Here is a 21,967-nt window from a genome sequence, read left to right on the forward strand (position 1 = left end):
ACAAAAAATCCAGAGGAAATGACCTCAGTTTTGCCATTTCAACCTAAGTACTTGCACAATTATCACAAAAAGATTGAGATATGCTCACTTTTTAATGTAGGTGTACAGGAGAGTGAGTCAATATTTTTATCTCTAAGGTGGGGTGGTACACTGGGCGGGACGCTGACACACCTCTGCTCTGTAAAAGCTTTCAATACCAAAGAGAGGAGCGTGAGTTACACTGAGACTCAGGACAGGTTTTACTCTCAGTATAAACACACTTACAGGCTGCTAACATCAGGGACAACGACTGGAAGAGTATCAACCTTGGTAAGTTCATCAAACATCCATTTTCACTATCTGTAAGTATTAGGAACTCTTAAAATGTAAGACTACTTTGATAATGGTGTACAGTAACAATACATTAGAAACTGCAATGAAAGGCATTATGAAACTGGTGCCTCTAGTTATGAATTATGAGTAGTAACTGTTCAAGATACTTGAATTAATGCTAATTTGATATTTGTTTGGTTCAATTATTAGAATATTAATCAACTTTGGTAGAGTTAGTGAAATCAATAACGGGACATGTCCCTTTTACAACAAATGTTGCACTGTTTTGGAAAATGACGAGCGAAACCTGATGTGTTTCCACCCAGAATGTGTTTAATATGTTCTATGGGGTGTACATACAGGAGATTATAACAATACTATGTGTGGCTGATATTGTGTTTTTTTGTGTTTGGGTTGATTTCTTTTATTTACAGTGGAATTAACTCAGCCAAAGTCTTAAAATGTGTTTTCACTTAGGACAAATGTAGACAGATTATAATTGTGGTTAGACTTTATTTTGAAATCCCACTAAAGGCTTGTTATATAAAACCCAAACCACACCACTTTGGTTTTGGCTGTATGCACAGATGAAATGGAAAATATCTTTGGTAGAGTATTTATTTTTTCAATGAAACCGGTCTTAAGTGATACTGGACGTCTGCTCTCTTGATACCAATGGTTCCAGTCGGCTATTAATGGCCGCTGAGGAGCAGAGAGATTGAGTAGCGAGGATTATTGTACTGTTATTGTACTGTTGTCAGACTGGTTGGGCAAGTCATAATCCAACGTTTCTGATGTGAGGCTGACTCAAACAGAGGAAGGCACATATTGTAAGAGGATGTTGCGTTTGAAGTTAAGACGTGTTAGTTTAGAGACAAATGGCTGAGATTAAACAGCTTTAGGAGAAACTACAGCGTAACAGGGTAAATATTTTAACAGTTAGATATAACCATGAAACTTCCCGAGGTGGTTACTTACAGTAAAACAACTTTTTTTTTTTATTACAAGTTTTTCTTTTGTTTAAACATGCCAATGAGGCATTTTTCTTATGAAATATGTGCTGGAACAGATACTGAACCTTGGATGAAGCCAGGCTCAAGTTCATTCTTGTCTCATTTTGTTAACACATTAGAGTGAATGGATTTCTTTCGGAGGGAATCTTTGGGTGTCTTTTTAATGACTCCATAAATAAGAAAATAGTTAAAGACATGACTTTGGATCCAGGAATGAAATGTTCTTTAAATCAGGCTGTGAATGATTTATGAACAACCTCCTCTGTCAAAAGCCTCAGAATGTAGATAGGAATGGCGGGGAAGGTTTTGGTTATTGAAGTGCTACAGAAAAAAACATTGAGAAAATGGCATTTAAAGATACGTTTCAATACATTTTGTGGAACACTACTGGTGTTTGCAGTGGAATATCACCATTACACTTTCCCAGTGGATCACATACCTTAAAACTATATTATTTTTGCAATAGATGTTTTCTAAAATGTTATGTTCAGTTAAGAAGATTAAGCATTATCTGATGCTAACCTTTGGTGATTTGAGGAGAAATCTACAGACACAAATAGACACAGTTATTAAAATGGGGTGTCTTAATCTAAATGTTATGGAAGAAACATAGCCAACATTCTCAAAATTGACCATTGCATTATATGTTATGTCAGTGGAGCAAAGGTCATTGTATCTCAACCTAACATGTTATCTAATCCCTTGTCTCTTTCCCCATTCGTAGAAAGCTCGTATAGCTTTCTCAAACAAGGCAAAGGATGACAAACATCTCACGATATCTTGTCAACGTAAGTCTAATTGTCTCATAATAACATTAATCGAGATGCCTTCCTCTTCAAGTTTCCTCACCCTCCTTTATCTTCCTGGTTGCAGCACCTGCTGACATTCTCTCTCAAGGATGGTGAGGTGATCAATGTGGAGGAGGCCCAGGCCCGGCTCTCCTTCCTGGCTCAGAGCAAAAAGCTGTGGAGTCAACAGATGTTCCTGGATGTTGGAGTTAAGGCCGTTCAACTCCGAGACATACAGAACCAGGTGGGAACAGATGCATGATGGTCAAGAAGGATGGTGTGAATAGCTTGCATGCATACTGATCTTTGGCTTTATGTTTTTGTGCAGGATGAGCTGGAGAACTACCCTTTCGCATCCATCTTCCGCTGCGACGCCATACACACAGAGAAACACTTCCCGTCCCTCCTCCAGCTGGTCTGCCAGAGTGCAGATCAGAAGAAGCCCGACATCCTCTTCTTCAACTGCGAGAATGTGAAGGTGAGTAATGACGCCTGAGCTTCCTCCAATCTGTGCGTCACTTTTGTATTTGTCTGTACAGTTCAGGTTTCACGAGTGACGCCACTTCCTAATTCTCTCTCTCACAGGCACAGCAAATCTGTGACGACATCGCACGCGCAGTTTCTACTCCTTCCACCGGCAGGAGTAAGAAACCTGATGCCCTCAGGTACAGTGAATGTCATGGTCACAAAACTAATCTGTAAAGAAAACGTAAAAATGAAGACTTTAAAACTAGAAACCATTCATTTTATATCAGTTCTTGTTCAAATACAAGCTTAAAAGTGTATGATTTCCATGTCTCATCGTGTTTTTAATGAAAGAAAGTGTGTCTATGAGTGTTTGTTTGCATTCATATTGTATAGCAGGAGGTTCAAAAGACAGACACTGACAATACATGACCACTCAGACCAATCTCCCCATTAAACTGTTTGCGGTTCTCCTGTTTTATGTAACATTTTCCACTGATTCAAAGCATCCACCTGTCTGTGAATGAGTGGGAGAGAGAGGACGGGGTAAACAGCTGAGCGAGAGAAAGACCTGCTTTACCGGTTTTGGCATAACTTAGGAAGGTGTGACAAAGAAAACAAGTCCAATGTGACAGAAAGCACAGAGAGCAGAGGAGGGAGGATGGCGGCAGCGCTGTGCAGTCTGTGGCTCTAACCTGAACGGATTACCTGATTTTTAAACCACTATTTGTATTTAAGGACGTTTAAAGGACATCACAATGTGGTAAGACCAATTAGTGGCTGTTTTAGATGCTGATTCTTAAGTAAGTTTGATTCAACACTCTTGCAGGTGTTTGTAAAGTTTGATTCAACACTCTTACAGGTGTTTGTAAAGTTTGATTCAACACTCTTACAGGTGTTTGTATAGTAGGCAAACGTGCAAAAAGTGTGTCCACCTTTCCATTTAAATTGGTTTATTGCTTGTGTGAGAGTTTAGATAGAAGCACAGTGAAGTCATGAGAAAGCTCAGTCAGAGTGTTTACAGTACGTTCAGAGTGGAATAAGGGCTGCGGGGTTGAATTTCACACGCATCTCGTTTTATCTGTTGATAGAGGAGAGTGTAATCTGGCTCACTATACAAATATGTCATCCTGTTGTAGCTTTAGTCTGCATTCAAAGTCAGGATGAGCCTTGTCTGTGATCCAAAATGTGTGTGACTACTTTATGGGTGTTTCCCTTTTGTCGTGTGGAGTAAAAAGCGCCCATCAAAACGACGGCTGTCAACATCACCTGAACTGTTGTTAAAGCTCTCCTCTCGTCCTCTAGGCTTCCTCAGAGTGGGGGGGGTATGATCGACCCGTATGAAATCCCAAGCCACCCCATCCCACATGCTCCAAACGCCCCTCCAGCCAACCCTCCACCTTACCCTGGACCCAGAGGTAAGCAAAACTAAAAATGTTCACATGAATGCTTGTGTTTGATTGCAGAAGTACAAGTATTTGGAGGGATTTGATAAGATGAGAAGGGAAAGAGAGAAGCGAGAGGTATTTAGGAGCACAGAGATTGCTTTGTGTGTTTGTGTGTGTGTAAGGGGGAGGTGGGTTTCAAGGGTAAAGGGGGCAGGGATTCCTAATGCAGGAGAAACCAAAGCTATGAGTGGAAATGGATGAACTGAATCCTATCTTCTCTTCTCAAACAGCGAACGGCATAAATGGCGGACAAGACATTTCCTTCCTGCGAGCAGAGAGAGAAGTGGTACGTCACATTCAGGTCTTTAATGTCACCTTTTGCTGTCATTCACATCTGGACAGAGTTATAAACTGCTTATTTCATTCCTCAGGGGATCCTCAATCACTGCTTCGATGACATTGAGAACTTCATGGGAAAGCTGCAGCAGACTGCGGACGCTGCCACGGTGCTCAACCAGAAGAAGAAGAAGAAGAAGAAAAGTAAAAAGCAAAGTGCTGAAGGTAAACAGAGATGCATGGACTGTTTTGCACATACTCAAGTTGAAATCACACTGCTATGGATCCTGATGCTCGATTTTCTTGTGTTTTTCTCTGAATAACAGAAGACTTACTCACTGCAAAAGCCCGCCCTCCAGCAGAGGAGGAATTTGTCGATATCTTCCAGAAATTCAAATATTGCTTCAGCCTGTTGGTGTGTATACAACCATGACACGTTTCCCTATATGCTATCTTGCTGTGACACATAGTAAATGACTCTATTTATATCTTTGAAGGCTCGTCTGAAGTCAACAATCTCCAACCCTTCATCAGAAGAGCTCGTTCACCACGTGTTCAAACCTTTGGATATGGTGAGTGCTTTAAAAAAAGACTGAGGAAGACGTGATACATATATTTATATAGCATACTTTTTTCAATAGACAGAAATAATTATATACATGAAAGGGGGTAAACAATTGCAGCATAGCACAGAAATAAGTCATACATATAGATCTGAAGAGATTAAAATGAAGATATTAAAAGACAATTACATCAAAATAAAGACATGAGTACTATTATACATTATTATAAATATATTGAGTCAGTAAAAGTTGTATTTCATTATTCTCAACATAACTTAGGTGGCTTTTCATAAGCAAGAGTGACAAATATCTTTAAATAAATCTCACACTTTTAAAAATGTTACAATATGGCAGCAGCTAAGCAGAAGAAAAGGTTGTAGATAAAACATGTAAAATATAATCGTTGTTTAATTGACTATTTAGGTTGTACAACATGTTTGCCTCTGAGCTGATTGAGTAGAATATATCTAAAGCAAGTATATGTCATATGTATTTGTAAGTGTTCATTGTATTTGGTACAGAAAGTACATCCAGTATTGACACAGGTGCGTTCCCTGTCAGATAGCCTCATAGAAACTCAGAGTGCTCAGCATTTGTTCAGGCTGTTCAACGTGGCAGTATTTGTATGCTGGTATGTGTTCTTGGTACACTTGGTGAGATATTTGGTCTAGATTTAAGCTCTAACTACCAAAAGGGCACATCACTGTCCCCTGGTTGCTGCTTTAAACAGCTGTCAGAAATAGGACATGTTAACTTACTTTAACAAAACAAGAGCATTAACAGAAGAGTATGACAGGTTTATTAACCTAGTTTGGTTCAAGGCACTTCCAAATCAACAGTTCGCTAATTAAAGTGACAACAGTAATTGCAATGTGGCCTATTCATTTAATTGTTTTAGAATGTGAAGCATCAGGAGTTGAAGGTGTGCCTGGTATGTTTGATATAACATTAAAGTAATGAGTTATGACTATGTCATAGAGAAGCAAAGGGTGGAAAGGGTGTGTTTGATGTGCGTGAATGGAAATAGCTTCATACTTGTAGTACTGAGTCCTCTATTGCTTGTTCTGGGATGCATCCATTAGGCTTTTGTGTGTGTGTGTGTGTGTGTGTGTGTGTGTGTGTGTGTGTGTGTGTGTGTGTGTGTGTGTGTGTGTGTGTGTGTGTGTGGTGTGTGTGTGTGTGTGTGTGTGTGTGTGTGTGTGTGTGTGTGTGTGTGTGTGTGTGTGTGTGTGTGTGTGCTTTTAAAGAGGCCCTATTATACTCCTACTTCTGTAAAATAGTGATGTCACTATGTAACACTCGCACTTCTATCGGCTCGCGCTCCAACACAATGTACGTGCGCAATGTGGCTAAGGGACGGGACATGTCTGAGCGGTTGACCAATCACAACAGACTCGGACAGCTAACCAATCAGAGTTTCTGGTTTCACACTCTTTCTGAGGCTCTTCTTAGATGTTCACCATCAGCCCTCGTTTGTGCAGACTGAGATCATGAACAGTGTTTTGTTTGATGCGTGTGTGTTCAGATGGTGAAGACCACAGGGGGGCCTGCGCTCGGGGGCTCGGTGTCCAGCCCCGCCCTCACCAGCTCGGCTGTGTCCCTGCTGCAGGACACCCTGAGCGACGGGGAGAAGCAGCTGTGGACGTCTCTGGGTCCCAACTGGACGCAGCCACGGTCAGTACCAACATGCAGGGGTGACAGGGGAACAAGAGGGAGTACACGTAGTACTAGTTTTACATTATTTCACATCATCTATTGGACCTTTGTTGACATTTCATGGTGCAATCAAAGTATTCATTCTTATCTTTTTGATTTCACAGTTGCACTGATTTTGTTTGTCAACCCCTTTAGCCAGATGAGTGTTAATTAAAAGTGAAATATATCAATTTTTGCAGGATCATTCATCGCTCATATTATGCAGTTTATTCCCTGACAACCGCTGCATGAAAACATCAAACATACAGTGTAAGATGTGCGCAATACTCTAAAGTTAAATTGGGGAACTTTATTGTAATAATTACTTCCTCCAAGCCGACAATATAATCATGTTGGCAAAATTAAACACATATTTAAAGGGCTTTCTCTGGCATATAAAACAGGATCAGAATGTTTTGGCAAATTGTGTTTAAATATATACAATACATTTCATTCGCAATGCTCTAGATTTCCAAAAAAGAAATTACAGCTAAAAATACAACAAACTGGACCAATAAAGGTTTGGCAGGTTCTGTCTATTGTTAACTTTATTGTAATCATTTAAAATGGTAAAGATATTTTCCTCTTAGGCGACAGGCAGCTTTAAAAGAAAAATTCAAGCTTTTGTAAAAACCTCCAAACACTGGGCATAGGAATGTTTAAAAGTCATGTTTCTACATTGCTGTAAAATGTACATTTCCCTGCTCTGTGACACTTAAAGGATATCTGATTACTGTTGAACCATCGTTTTTGTTTCTTAAGTTGAACCCAAGTGGCTGTGTGTCTCCTCACAGCTCTCAGCTCCGAGGGCCCGTCGCTCCCTACACTCCTGTGTTTTTGGACGGGTGGAAGCCGGAGGCCTCGAGGGCGGACGGGCAGGTTTGGGAAGATCCGGTCGAGTCACAGCACAAACATGACGCCCTCCGAGTCAAACCAGAGGTACGGAATGCCTGCTGCGAGTCACACGGCTCAGACACTCGCTCCATTGTGTGTGTCTAGAGGAAAGAGCACTGGGAATATGCGTGTGTAAAAGTACAACACGGGGGTTGAACGTAATAACAGACACAGAATACCACGTAAAGATCAAGTAAACACTGGAGCTGAACTCTCCTGTAGAGTGGCCTCAGTTCACCTCACAGTCAGTGGTACAATCTGTATTTAAATGTTTGTGATAAAATGGCCTTGTATTGCTCCATGAGATGATTGTCGAAGGCCGAGTTTCTGCTGATGAATGCGTTTGCAATTCAAGAATTTGATAATGAGCATATTTTGAGTCACCTAATTCTTGAATGCTTACTCACAGAAGAGGAAACCGTAAAAGCTGCGTGCATGACTCTTTTATTTTGTCAACCACTCCCCTCCCTGTGTGGGATGACCCCTCACCTGATTCACTCCACCCAAAAGTACCTGTGTTGTAAATTCATTCATAAATGTCCAACCTTTGTTACCCCTAGCAGCTGCCAAGTGGTCCTCCAGAAATCCATATCAGTGATGAAACGTAGGTCTTCTTCTTTAACAAGCATATCAATCAGCTGCTAAGACCCTCCCCACTCCTTGTCTACATGATAACAGGGTCTGTTTCCTCCTCTCAGAAACAGCAGTGAACTCCCCCCCGACCCGGACAGACTCTACAGCTGCACGTACGACTTCATCGCGAGGAACAGCACCGAGCTCTCCGTGCAGCAGGGGGAGACTCTCGAGGTAATGAAGTCAAGTACAGTGAGATATGTTCGTGGTGCATTCAGGGACCCAGCATGAGGTTACATGTGAGAGACGTGTATTGTACTTTTTACTTCACTACATTTGTCTGACAGATTAAGTTGCTAGTTAACTAAACCTTGAATCTACACATGTCGTTTTAAACATGTTTGATAAACTGAAAGATGAAAAGTGAATCTATGGGTTTAGAAAATGTTCCTAGTTCTTAAACTAATTGCTCTTGGGCTAGCTTTAGAAACTCATGAACAGCTGACCATTTATGGATATGTTTTTCACACAGGACAGATTCATACAAAGATATGATGGTCTTTTAGAACATGAAGCATTGCTGTCATTTAAACTACACAATAGTATCGGAAACAATCTACAGCAGTAAAATGCAAAGCTCATTAATGCAGCAATAATAATCCAAAAACATCATGTAGTAAAACTGACAAGGTGCATGTTTCTGTTGCTTGTGGTGGATTGTTTTCACAGTGTGGTATTAGTACTTACCTAATTAAAGGATGTAAATCCGTTTTACAGGTGATTGAATCGTCCAAGCGCTGGTGGAAGTGTCGTAATCGGTTCGACCAGATTGGATTCGTCCCCTTCAACATCCTGGACCCCTTGACTCACGTCGACAGCCCCGTCCACAACAGGCCTCCCAGTGTAAGACACACAAACACACACACACACACACACACACACACACACACACACACACACACACACCCACACACACACACACACACACACACACACACACACACACACACCCACACACACACACACACACACACACACACACACACACACACACACACACACACACACACACACACATAACCACAGAGGTATGCTCTCACCTGTACATACCTGACCTCTTTTCTCCTCATTCCTGCAGGCTCCAGTTCCCCTCGCCAAGACTTTCTCTGTGGTCCCTCCCAGCCCCCCTGCTCTCCCCCAGGCCCACTCCCTCGCCCACTCCCCCCAGCGCCCACGCAGCTTACCGCCTTACAACCAACACATACCAGCTTCAGAGGACCCAGAGAATAAAGGTAGGTGCAGAATATGTATGTGTTTGTGGAGGAGTTGGCAGCTTAAAGACTGTGAAAACCTAGTTTGAATACACCGAGCAGCTCGAGCTCAGTAAAGATCATTCTCCTAGTTATTCATCAAGATTTAATGCTTTGTAAATTCATAATATGTTGCTGCATTTGTAAGTTATCCAAATTATGCAAGGAATTCGGAATAAAGAGGGGAAAAGGTCAGATGTCAGACAAGGTTTACTTAATTAATAAATAATAATATTACTAATAAAATATGTTTTTAATAAAAGCATAAAGGCTGAATTGGATGGCAATTTTCGTACAAGAAAAATATATTTAAAATAGTACTTTTTCTTCACTGCTTTTAATGTATAATTCGTTTTTAAATGCTTTTTAAAAATGAATTTTAACCTATTTTTGTAAAGAGTCTTTGATCTTTTTATGATTACTATTATACATGTTATTATTATCACACCAGCAAGCTTATCATTATTGTGTATTTCAGTATGTAATGAAGTCCCTTCTCCTCTCTGCAGTCATGCTGATGAATGACGAGCTGCTGCAGAGGCTTGCCAATGGGAAGACCCACCTGAACAAACCCCTGGTGATCCCCCGCTCCTCGGAGACCTCGGCCCCGCTGGACTACCACTCCCCTCCGGACGAGGTGGCCGAGTGGCTGCGGGGGAAGGGCTTCAGCGAGCCGTGAGTCAGCATGTTTACACTGTGGGAGTTCTCCCTTTGAAATGGCATTTTACTATCCTAAAGTCAACATATTGACAGGGTAAACGGGAATAAACAAGAGGAGGGTTTTCCTTAGTACATTTACTCCAGAACTGTACTTAAGTACTATTTTGACATACTTTTACTTAAGTATTTACATGTATCATTGCTACTTTATACTTCTACGTTATTACAGAGGGAAGTACAACACTTTGTTAGTATATAAGTATTTATTTAATGCTACATACCTATACCTCAACTTCAGCACATTATAGAGGGTTAACAGTGTTTTTATCTCCACTACATTTGTTTTTGGTTTTATAGTTACTTTTTTTTAATGAAAACCAAAGATATTCTAATGTGATGTGCTGCAGTACTGTTGTACTAATAAACAATAGTATTGTAAGTAACTGACATTGGTTCCACATTGATAAACTACAAGATTAAAACGATCAATGTCATTCTGCTTAAAAAAATACGTTTGATATTAAGGACATTTATATGATAATACTTGATGTACCTTTACTTAAGTAACATTTTGAATTCTGGACTTTTTCTTGTATTTATAGCCTATATATCACTACTTTTACTTAAGTGAATCATCTGAGTACTTCTTCCTCAGCTAGTGTATGACTTTGGATCCTCTGTATTCTCCTCAGGGCGGTGTCGTGTCTCGGGGTGCTGACGGGCGCTCAGCTGTTCTCCCTGAACAAGGAGGAGCTGCGCGCGGTGATCCCAGAGGAGGGAGCTCGCGTGTACAGCCAGCTCACCGTGCAGAAAGCCCTGCTGGAGGTCAGTACAGCACAATTACATCCTGTTTCCATCAAAGTTAATTAATGACATAACTATTGAGAAAGCACAAAGCACATTTCACAATAAATCAGGTGGTCAATATTTGAGAAGGTGTAGGAAAACATGTATGAATACTGCCGATTGCTACAAACTATTTATCGCCTAAATTGCACTCGTAAATAACCGCAGGAAAAGACACATGTATTTGATTACATTATTTTAGGACAGTAACATAGTAAAATGCATCTAGCCTAAAAACGTGTGCCCATTATATGATATATTTAATTGAAAATGTAACCTGGTGACAGGGAAAACAATAAGGAAACATAAATATTACCAAATAAATAATTGACGCAGTATCAGAAACATGGAAACACTGTCATGTCAAGCAGCAAGTGAAGGAAGCATTGACTTCCTTCACTTGTCGATGCTTCTTTGAGTCGGTTTATTTTGTCTTCACTGTAATTTGTGAATTACTTTACAATTAGCATGTTAACTTATGCCTGTTATTCGTTTAGACTGTGCTGCTGGGGGCATTTTAACCTGAGTAAATATCATGCCTAAGTAAATATATCTTTGTATTTCCACACGTGTCGATACAAATATTGCGTCTTTAACCTTTGACCTACTCTGCGCCTGCCTCCTTCAGGATGCCAGGAGGGCCACAGAGCTGGAGGCGGTGATGGAGAAACAGAAGATGAAGGTGGATCTGAAACTGGAGAGCAGCACGTTCTGAGCAGCCTCCCATGAAGGATTGTTCTAAAAGTGTCGTCAATCAAGACAGAAGACATTAACAACAATATAGTATAGAATAAACATTGGACAGCTACTTGACTATCTAACATTGTCTGTGAAGCTGAAAAGGTCATTTTGACTCTTTCTTCATCCTAAAACCAAAGTATTTGGCAGCGAATCAGAAATGTAAGATTTAAATAGTAGCAGACGCTGTGCCAATTTAATATTTTAACATTAAAGGACACCGTTTGTAATGTATATTGTTACATTTTAATGTGTATAGCTTCTTTGTTTCGTTTCTAGTACTAACTTAAATGAAATGTATTTATCTTTGTTTGTATAATACTTTTAATACCATTCCTTGACTTTGGTAAAAAGAAAAAAGGCCAGCACACAAACACAAATGGCAATATTTGTTTTAATGGAGATTTTAAAGAAAGATTTCCAGCAGAACATAAACAGATATGACTTCACACAGAAGGTAAAGCAATGCATCCGTTAAAATCTGTTTGCAATTATAAATCTATTCAGAGGAACTTGTTGAAACTGGGCCAAAATGAAACGCTAATAAAAATGTATGTACAGATATAGCATCGACCTTCCAATTCATTTCTGGAGCTGCTGCTTCTCACGTCAACAACAACAACAACTGTGTGGGTTTTAAATACAAGACAATCAAGAGGGGGAGAAATGAGAAAACAAAGAGACATGCCACCAAAACAAATCCAAACAAGCATTTACTCTTCAAAACAAAAACTCCCCCTTCACTACCGGCAGCGTCAAATAAAACTTAGTGAAGTTTAAACATAAAAAGGGGACATGAGGAAACATAAGGATGGTACTTAAAACTCGCAACTTAAAAACCATTTGGGTCTGAATTCCCTAAAACGTTAACAGGGCTTAAACTAAGAAAACATTCATGAACTGCACTCAACAACAGTTTTCTGGGTGCTTGTGGAACTAAATCTTTAAAAAGGGAGATGAAAAATGAAGGCCTACAAAAGAATGAGAAATAAGATATTCAGATTGTATCAAACGGTAATAATAAAAGGATCAGTTACTCTAAGCTTCAGTCCGGCAGGCCGTGTGTTTATGTGTTCAATGCAGGGTATTTATCAGATACAGACAGCAACCAAATCACAGATGTAGGCATCACAATACACTCCACTACTGATCAATATCTAAATCCCCACCAATCCAAATGCTTGTGATCGATCTGGAAAACTGTTATACTTCTGGTACTGTGGAAAGAAAGAAAGGAGGAGAACAGAGGGATGGAGGCGGGACTGCGTGACATTAGGTTATTCTTTTTTAGAAATGGACGGACAGTGAGGGAGACAGGAGGACGCGGTGAGTCGTGATGGATGGAGTTTGGTCTTCAGAGGTCCCCCGTGTCCCGGTCCTCCCCCCGGCGGGAGTCCGACCGCCCGTTCTCCCCCTCCCTCTTCACCCCCTCCCTCTTCTCTCCCTCCCTCTTCTCCCCCTCCCTCTTCACCCCCTCCCTCTTCTCCCGCTCCCGTGACCGCTCTCTGGAGGAGCGCTCTCGGTCCCGGGACGACCTGAGGACGAGACAACGAGATATTCAGATAAGTACGAGCACAAAGAGATTATTTGGCTTTTTCAGTTATTATGCTCCAAATATCTGGAACAAACTCCCAGAAACCTGCAGGTCCGCTGCAACTCTGACTATCAATCAATCAATGTTTATTAATATAGCCCAATATCACAAATGTTACATTTGTCTCAGTGGACTTCACAGTTTGTACAGAATATCAGTATGACAATACGACACCCTCTGTCCTTAGACCAGGGGTGGGGAACCGCCGGCCCCCGGGACGTATACGGCCCGCGAGACCATTTGGTGTGGCCCTCGAGGTAATTTATAAACACACGCAAAAAAGAAAAAAATTTAAGAAATCTAGACCGCAAAAAAATTAAACAAGCGAGTGCCTGTTTTTCCTGTTTTTTCAGGGTCCTTGAACACAACACAAACCTAACTTGTCATCAAGTGGTATATGTCTCGTCTGACAGGGGTGCAGTTCTGACCGTCGGTCCGGCACTTCCAAAAATTGCAGTACCCATAAGGAGCCGTACACATGACGCAGTTTTTGCTTGGCTGTGTCTTTAGTTGAAAGCCCAGTGGCAATCTGCTCATCTGTCATACTGATCATACAGTCAATAACTTTGTTGTTATTAGCATCTGGTTAGCTAGCTATGCTAACGAATATAAGAAGCTTTTTCTCCAACCAGTGAGGTAAAGGCACATCTTTATATGATCATTATAGTTATAAAAAAATAATAGAATAAAGCAAACGGGTATAAAATACTACACGACAGTAAAAAAACAGTTGTTATTAATAAACAAGAATACAGTTTGAAAGGAGAGTAATTTGTAAAATATCCATAAAGAAAAAGTAAATCTGTTTACGGTTGTGTTTCATCTGGGTGTTGAGAGATGTATCCATAGATCTCCTAATGTTGCTCTCAAAGTGCACCAGATTGATGCTTTTAACTTCAACATTTAAACAAAAATCTTCCGGGGGAGCATGCCCCCGGACCCCCCTAGAGGAGGTTAGGTCCCCCCCCACTTAAATCATGTCCACATAGATAGGAAACTAAATACATTTGCCCACATCTTGTGTCCATATCTTTCTGTTTTGGTGGTCATGCCACAACCGTGCACGTGCATGCGCGAGTCATGGTAAGATATCTGCATTAAGATGTTGCTTTTTCTTTGCACAGCATGAAAGAAAGGCGAAATGAATGTGCTGTGATTTTATTATTTTTTTAAACAGAGGTTAATCATTTGTACGGCCCTCGGAGGATGTTGAAAAAAATTGAAATGGCCCATTGAGAGGAAAAAGGTTCCCCACCCCTGCCTTAGACCCTCACACCGTACAAGGAAAAACTTCCGGAGAAAACCCACAGGGGAACATGGGAGAAACCTCAGGGAGAGCAACAGAGGAGGGATCCCTCTCCCAGGACGGACAGACGTGCAATAGATGCCGTGTGTAAATTGAAAAGATAATACATTTGCAACATAGGTAGACCAAATGTTTGGAAATGCATGAAACTACTTTGAAATCCAGGCTGAAGACTTGTCCCTTTCCCACTATTCACATCTCACACTGTAACTTTTATTCATCCCTGTGTTATTCATGTTTTATTGTCTTTGCTTTTAAATGCCATTTTATAATATGTTTCTGCGGCACTATTTCTTAATGCCTTTCATTTTTGTAAAGCACTTTGAATTGCCTTGTGTTGAAAGGTGCTGTATAAATAAACTTGCCTTGCCTCATGACCATGTTTTCAATGTGTGTATTTACTTGTGTCTGGAGCTCTGCTCGTGGCTGTGGCGGTGTCCTCGGCTGCGGGAGGTGGAGCGGCTGCGGTGCCGCCTCCTCCTCTCTCTGGAGCGGGAGCGTGAGCGCCGCTTCTCTCGTGACGTGGAGCGTGAGCGCTTCTTTTTGCGGTCACGAGAACGGGATCTAATGAGAAAAAAAACAATTACAGCACACAGACAGACCAGACTAACGTTGGTAATAACTTAGGATTCGGCCCATTAAATCACATTTTTAGTGTGGATAAATGGAGCAACTTTCTTACCTTTTCGGCTCTCTGCTGCGTGATCTGGTCCTATGAAATAAGCAGATGAAAAACCATGAGCTTGAAAAGTAAAACATACATATTATACAACAAATGAACTTCCATAAACGTCACTAGGGTTTTAAAAGCACTCACGTCTTCTTCATCTTCTCCTCTTTCTCTCTCTCTTCTCGTCTCTTCAGGCGCTCCTGGTTCCTTGTCTCCTGCTTCTCGACCACGGTTTTCTGATCAAAATAAAAAAGTAGTAACATTAGAAGTGACACCAATTGTTTTAAACCTCAAGACAGTTTATGACCCATATTTCATTTTAAAAAAAGTTTCTTAATAACCAGCCCGATGATTCAGGACTCTTGTGCCCATGTGTTTCTAGTGCACACGGTATAACAGGCTGAAGCATACCTTTAGTTGGTCCAGTTTCTCTCTGATCTGGATGAAGCCCAGATGAAGCTTCCCACCAAAATGGTCGGCCAAACGACGATCGTTGTCATGGAGACCCAAGTAAGCGGAGCACACTTCGCACACCCGGAGCTTCTGCTGCTGGAAGCTGGAGGCTGGCATGGAGTTTCTGTACTCTTCCTGAGGAGAACAAAATGGAGAAGAAAATAATTAACTTAAAAAAGATGAGAAGGCGGGAGTTACTAATATAAAGATTATCAGCACATCTTCAGTGGCACGTCACCAGCACTCCCTCCTCACCTCTGCATCCTTCTTCTTAGTTCGGACCTTCTCCACTTCCTGCAGGACTTTCTGAGCCTCGTCCACGTTCCCCTCGGCTCCGAGCTGCTCGGCCTTGGCCAGTAGCTTCCCTATTTCCTCATTCAGCTCATGGACCTTCTCTGCCTGAAAACACAGCAAACCTCACAATTGACATCCTATTTGTCCATCCCAAAACAAACTGGTAAAGAAACCTAGGCGCAGCATTAAAAAGTGACTTAATCTTAAATAACGCCTTCAAATAGTCATTTTCCATATCAATTTAACTTAGATGTCAGAAAACAGTAAATACAAGTCCACGTCATGAAACTTCTTGATTGAGAGGTTGAACAGATTTTGCTGCCATTTGCCAAGTATTTTTTCAATCATTTCAGAATTCCTTTATTAGTCCCACAGAGGAGACATTTACATTGTTACAAGGGCTGAACGATTAATCGATTTTAAATCGAAATCGCGATTTTAAATGATGCTATTATCAAATCGCAAAGCCTGCGATATTTTTCTTCTTCTTGTGTGTCAGGCTCCACATGTACCAGCTATTGTGAACCAATCAGAAGTGATGTGCTCCACATGTACCAGCTATTGTTAACCAATCAGAAGTGGCCCATGATAGAAGGTGACAGATTGATCCAATCACCTGCCAATTATTTTTGGCAGGTGCCTGCATCATGATCATCTGAGTCAGGTTAGTAATGCTCCATCACATGTTTCTATTACAGAAACTGAATCTTAAACTGAAGCTTGACTTTAAAGCAGTGTTTCTCAAACTTTTTCATACCAAGGACCATTAACCAATGGTGGTCCGCAGACCAAACTTTGAGAAGCACTGCTTTAAAGCAACCCAACGGAATTTTCATGTAAGTTGAGTTCTTTCACTCGTAGCTCGGGCAGCTAGAGACGGGAGCACGTTGATACGACCTCCCTAGCCGGAGATATGGCCGCATTTTACAATAAACTTCCGTTGGGTCGCTTAAAAATAAATATCGCAAATCGAGCGCAATTCGATTATTTCCCCAAATCGGGCAGCCCTAATTGTTACATTTAATCGTTAACCGAAAAACTGAGTAGTTGTTCAGCTCTAAATATAATATATTTCTTTCTAATTCTTTGGTCACTCACCTTTGCTGCCACCTCAGCACTGATCTCCTCTTGGGTCTCAGCCAGGCGCTTCTTGGCTAGTTCTGTCCTCCGGTCACAGTCGGCAATGAACGACTCCAGGTGATCCACCGCCTTTAAGAGAGCGAAGATGTGTCATCAGAAAAGAGTCAAATACATGGGCGTAGGAAGCATCCTCAATGTGGATGGGCAGATGGTGGACCTCACCTCCTCTAGGGGGGTCCGGGGGCTTTTTAAAAAAAATGTAAATGCATCAATCTGGTGCACTCTGAGAGCAACATTAGGGACTAAATCTATGGATACATCTCTCAGCACCCATATGAAACAGAACTGTTAACAGATTTTTTTTTTCTTTATGCATATTTTACAAATCACTCCCCTTTTAAACTGTATTGTTGTGTTACTGTCCTATAGTATGAGTTGGAATTATTCTCAGTATAATGATCATATAAAAAGGTGTGCCTTGGAAATACTTGTTTACATAAATGATTACCAAACCGTTTGAGACCCACTACTTAGACTAAAGTGAACTATCTAAACACTCAGAGTCCTTTACCTCACTGAGCTGTAGTTATCAGCCTCTCAGTCTGACAGGAGAGGACTCTCCCTCCACCTCTCAGAGAGTCCTTTACCTCACTGAGCTGTAGTTATCAGCCTCTCAGTCTGACAGGAGAGGACTCTCCCTCCACCTCTCAGAGAGTCCTTTACCTCACTGAGCTGTAGTTATCAGCCTCTCAGTCTGACAGGAGAGGACTCTCCCTCCACCTCTCAGAGAGTCCTTTACCTCACTGAGCTGTAGTTATCAGCCTCTCAGTCTGACAGGAGAGGACTCTCCCTCCACCTCTCAGAGAGTCCTTTACCTCACTGAGCTGTAGTTATCAGCCTCTCAGTCTGACAGGAGAGGACTCTCCCTCCACCTCTCAGAGAGTCCTTTACCTCACTGAGCTGTAGTTATCAGCCTCTCAGTCTGACAGGAGAGGACTCTCCCTCCACCTCTCAGAGAGTCCTTTACCTCACTGAGCTGTAGTTATCAGCCTCTCAGTCTGACAGGAGAGGACTCTCCCTCCACCTCTCAGAGAGTCCTTTACCTCACTGAGCTGTAGTTATCAGCCTCTCAGTCTGACAGGAGAGGACTCTCCCTCCACCTCTCAGAGAGTCCTTTACCTCACTGAGCTGTAGTTATCAGCCTCTCAGTCTGACAGGAGAGGACTCTCCCTCCACCTCTCAGAGTCCTTTACCTCACTGAGCTGTAGTTATCAGCCTCTCAGTCTGACAGGAGAGGACTCTCCCTCCACCTCTCAGAGAGTCCTTTACCTCACTGAGCTGTAGTTATCAGCCTCTCAGTCTGACAGGAGAGGACTCTCCCTCCACCTCTCAGAGAGTCCTTTACCTCACTGAGCTGTAGTTATCAGCCTCTCAGTCTGACAGGAGAGGACTCTCCCTCCACCTCTCAGAGAGTCCTTTACCTCACTGAGCTGTAGTTATCAGCCTCTCAGTCTGACAGGAGAGGACTCTCCCTCCACCTCTCAGAGAGTCCTTTACCTCACTGAGCTGTAGTTATCAGCCTCTCAGTCTGACTGAGAGGACTCTCCCTCCACCTCTTTAATAACCGCACCTTATCCGGGTGCTAGTGGAGCACGCTCGTGAACTGTTAGCGCTGGAGCCTCGCAGCGGGGAAACTGTGGCGCGCATAATTTTGCAACTAAAGACACAGCTACACAAAAAACGCAGCAGGTGTACGGCTCTGAGAATCTGCCTTGGTACAAAGTAGCAGTGAAAACATGGTACGGAACTTCATTGATTTGGGCATTCCCACAATAAGCAAGTGGAATGGATTTGATAATGAAGCACTGACACAGCGCTCTACAAAGAGTGGCGAGTGGATAGACCGATTCACGGACTTTCTGCATAGTAAAAGTGTGGGGGGGGGGGTCTAAACTAATCATTTTAAAAAGGTGGGGGGGACTTGTCCCACCCTCATATAATGGCTGTGACGCCCATGGTAAAAAAACGTTACTAGTTAGATGTGTATACATAGGCACACAGGAAACTGTAGGTAAGGCTTCTCAATGGATATATTTACGGCATAAATTACTTACGTCTAGCTCAAAGAACATATCTCTATCCTTGGAAGCAATTTCATAATCTGCCCGAAGTGCCAGGTCATGGATCTTCGTGCACTCTCCCAGGTCCATACGCTGTCACCAAAACACAGGAACATATGACTTAAAATGATATCAAACAGTTTAAGATCGCATGTTGTAGGTACATGGTTAACTTTTTTTCTACATTTCACTGGTGTACTCTGCAAATATTTTGGGTGTGAGACAGAAGTGGGTTACTTACAGTTCCAGACAGGATGTCATGTGGACAGCAGTTCAGTAGATGACTTTTGCAGACTCGGTCGTCGCTGAACTTGACCATCTGCCGCGTCTCATCGCCTGTAACAGTCCAAAAAACACCCAGTCAGAAAGACCTCACATATTTGTCATCAGGGGCGAGGTATTCAGTGCCTTAATATACATAACTGTAACAACATTAAATGGGCAGATATGTGTCGTTATAACTGCATTCAAGGATTTTGTGTCCACCTAAATGAGTGAAAACAAATTAATTTATGTTGTTAAAAGTTTGACATATATTTCAATATACAATATATAGTAATATAGACTGTGCTACTACAGTTATTTTCCATTGATGTTTCATGACTGAAGAAGGTAATGTGGCTCTGCGTGTGGATGTCCTTTATATTCTTGGTGCTTATCTTAGCCAAAGCTCATTTTAAAATATAGACATTTTTGAACCTCAACTAAGTTTAACTTGTGATGAGGCTCACTGTTCACCCTGTTAATGTGGAGCATTATGAGATAAAGCACAGGTCAATAATAACTATAAGCTTGTGTCAAATAATTGTGTGAACAGAGATGACTTTAGCTTTGTTTCAGTGCAGGAAAGACTGCTATCATAAATGTAATAAGCAATGTAAACATTTCAGACAGATTTTCCAGGGAAGCCGTTAACATGTATGAAACATTGAAAATAAAGTCAAAAGAAAAACATAAAACAAAAGAACTCCAAGGAAAAAAATTAGTTTATACACACTGCGATCCGCACCACATACTGTACCCTTCTGCATCTTCAAGACCTCAGCTGCAGAATTTTAAACCCGCTGTAGAAAAGTATAAATGGGAACAGTTTTCTTGCCCATACCTGTAGTAAGAAGTTGGGAGTGATACACAAGTCAAATTGTAAATGATGTGTGCAAAGTTGTGGTTGTTTTTTTTCTGGATGTTTGTTCTAATTGCCTTCTGAAAACAGACGAACTGCTCTTTGGATTCTGCGCGACCAGACGTCTTAGCACAAGCTGCCTTACACTACGCCAAATTGAGAATCTAGTGCCACTGAAGATATACCCATTTGTGTGTTTAAAAAAAGTCTACAGTAACTTCCGGAAGGCAAACAAATGGTTGGGATATTCATCATAACAGCGTTAAAAATTATGTGTGACTCACGGCTCGATGAACATGAGGCTTTTCTGCAACTCCTTTGCAGATTGTTGTAGGCTGGCAAAGATACACTGAACCTTAATGAATAAAATAAAGGGGCCACAATTGTTCAGTTTGTATGCAACAAATGTATGGGAAGAATTTGATATAAATCTTATGACACATACATCCACAAGCTCACAACACAAATTCACTCTTATTGAGATTGAATTATCATTAATTAAAAATGATAATCCACAAGGCTGTATTTCTGTTCAATCAGGATGAACCTCCGATTTATAAAATGACAGCTGTCATTCCTGCCCATCAACAGCTGAGTTACACTTTAATGTTTGTATCCAAAAGGGCTGAAAACAATACAATTGTATTTTAGCAAGTCAAAGCTTTTTACTCAGTATATTTATTGTTGGATTGATTTAGCTGATTACTGATAACATGTTACCATCCAAACAGATCGTCAGCTTGAAATGTAAGTTTGGATTTACAGTTATAAAAATGCATTATCTAACAGTATACAAAAGTTACACACATTACAATTCTGCTTCCACTTTAGACCATTGGTTATAATGATTAATTATATAGTCATTGTGTAAACTGGCAGGGACTACTGCATAATATATAGCTTGTTGTTAATCCTATTCGGGGATAATTACTTGAGTCAAAATAGGAATACACGACATTTGAGTGAAGTTGAATTATGTACTTCTTTCTGCCTTCTAATATCTGACATGAGCAATCACCAGCATTTCACACGGGTAAGATAAGAGGGTCAAATAGGAAAAACTGGAAAAACTGGTTGGTCCAATGTTAAGTTTAGCCTGCATGTCCTTCACATGTGACTCAATTATATGTATTGTGAATGTAATGCAGAGTCGTTAATGTGACCCACATAATTGGACTAAAACCAGAGCATGTATACATTTCAGTATATCGCTCAATGCTAGGTCCCATAGTGTTAGCTAGCCAGGCTACTAGCTAGGAATGTAGTACACTCGGTAAAGACGAAACAAAAAACAATCTTAACATTTAAATTAACCCAAATGGATACAAACATTAAATCCTTAAGTGTATCAGTAGACTTGAATCTACTGTATTTTACACAGCCCTCTGCAGTATTAGCTTGATCCATTCATGCAGGTCTGTCCATCACACACCAACACAAGAAGCCGCAGCAGTGGCTCCATCTTGGCTAGCTCTCTCAGCTAGCATTACAGCTACATCAACTCACCATCCCTCGCTGTTCCCATCAGCTGGTCGAGCAAAGCTCTCATTTGAGCTTGGGCAGACATTGTTGTGGGCCTTCCGTCGATGAAGAAAGCACCAGAAACAGTTCCTAAGTATTTTTTGTGAAGTTAATTGATTCTTTTTTTTCGTCCAAGCATCGCCTCTCGCCGCTTTTCTCTCTTTCGTGAACCCGCCCGTTTCCGTTTTATTTGACGGAAATGACGAAAGGCCTTGTTCGTTTAGC

The 21,967-nt window shown here is 41.2% G+C and overlaps 2 protein-coding genes across 9 annotated transcripts; one reads left to right on the plus strand and one right to left on the minus strand.

Moving 5' to 3' along the window:
• Nucleotides 1-207: 207 nt before the first annotated feature.
• Nucleotides 208-12,131, plus strand: LOC117544872 (epidermal growth factor receptor kinase substrate 8-like protein 1). 4 transcript variants are annotated; one of them, XM_034214358.1, is made up of 19 exons: nucleotides 208-309; nucleotides 2,050-2,113; nucleotides 2,199-2,357; nucleotides 2,442-2,591; nucleotides 2,699-2,778; nucleotides 3,884-3,996; nucleotides 4,257-4,312; nucleotides 4,398-4,527; nucleotides 4,629-4,717; nucleotides 4,800-4,874; nucleotides 6,391-6,539; nucleotides 7,355-7,499; nucleotides 8,015-8,058; nucleotides 8,153-8,261; nucleotides 8,805-8,930; nucleotides 9,166-9,319; nucleotides 9,847-10,012; nucleotides 10,690-10,822; nucleotides 11,472-12,131. In XM_034214358.1, the coding sequence occupies exons 2-19, from the start codon at nucleotides 2,084-2,086 to the stop codon at nucleotides 11,556-11,558; spliced, it is 1,995 nt and encodes a 664-aa protein (XP_034070249.1). In that variant the 5' UTR covers nucleotides 208-309; nucleotides 2,050-2,083; the 3' UTR covers nucleotides 11,559-12,131. The 4 variants fall into 4 exon arrangements, with proteins under 4 accessions (XP_034070249.1, XP_034070252.1, XP_034070250.1 ...); XM_034214361.1 differs by having other exon boundaries at nucleotides 8,018-8,058; XM_034214359.1 differs by having other exon boundaries at nucleotides 249-341.
• luc7l (LUC7-like (S. cerevisiae)) lies at nucleotides 11,962-21,929 on the minus strand. 5 transcript variants are annotated; one of them, XM_034214368.1, is made up of 12 exons: nucleotides 21,728-21,929; nucleotides 20,506-20,576; nucleotides 20,120-20,162; nucleotides 19,340-19,434; nucleotides 19,093-19,191; nucleotides 16,997-17,107; nucleotides 15,860-16,003; nucleotides 15,563-15,739; nucleotides 15,299-15,387; nucleotides 15,164-15,193; nucleotides 14,884-15,045; nucleotides 11,962-13,116 (listed from the first exon to the last, which is right to left on the minus strand). In XM_034214368.1, the coding sequence occupies exons 3-12, from the start codon at nucleotides 20,127-20,129 to the stop codon at nucleotides 12,936-12,938; spliced, it is 1,098 nt and encodes a 365-aa protein (XP_034070259.1). In that variant the 5' UTR covers nucleotides 20,130-20,162; nucleotides 20,506-20,576; nucleotides 21,728-21,929; the 3' UTR covers nucleotides 11,962-12,935. The 5 variants fall into 5 exon arrangements, with proteins under 5 accessions (XP_034070259.1, XP_034070258.1, XP_034070257.1 ...); XM_034214367.1 differs by having other exon boundaries at nucleotides 20,108-20,162; XM_034214366.1 differs by having other exon boundaries at nucleotides 20,096-20,162.
• Nucleotides 21,930-21,967: the final 38 nt, after the last annotated feature.

Source organism: Gymnodraco acuticeps, unplaced genomic scaffold, assembly GCF_902827175.1.
Source record: "Gymnodraco acuticeps unplaced genomic scaffold, fGymAcu1.1, whole genome shotgun sequence".
NCBI classification, from domain to species: domain Eukaryota; kingdom Metazoa; phylum Chordata; class Actinopteri; order Perciformes; family Bathydraconidae; genus Gymnodraco; species Gymnodraco acuticeps.

Bases quoted from the DNA above. Each gene is read 5' to 3' on its own strand.
- LOC117544872 (XM_034214358.1), top strand. From the start codon at position 2,084: ATGACAAACATCTCACGATATCTTGTCAAC. The intron at 2,592-2,698 runs GTGAGTAATGAC...TCTCTCTCACAG, and splicing joins TCAACTGCGAGAATGTGAAG to GCACAGCAAATCTGTGACGA. The intron at 10,013-10,689 runs GTGAGTCAGCAT...TATTCTCCTCAG, and splicing joins GGGAAGGGCTTCAGCGAGCC to GGCGGTGTCGTGTCTCGGGG.
- luc7l (XM_034214365.1), bottom strand. From the start codon at position 21,788: ATGTCTGCCCAAGCTCAAATGAGAGCTTTGCTCGACCAGCTGATGGGA. The intron at 19,435-21,727 runs GTGAGTTGATGT...GGACTGTTACAG, and splicing joins GATGGGAACAGCGAGGGATG to GCGATGAGACGCGGCAGATG. The intron at 15,388-15,562 runs GTATGCTTCAGC...TATTTTGATCAG, and splicing joins AGAAACTGGACCAACTAAAG to AAAACCGTGGTCGAGAAGCA.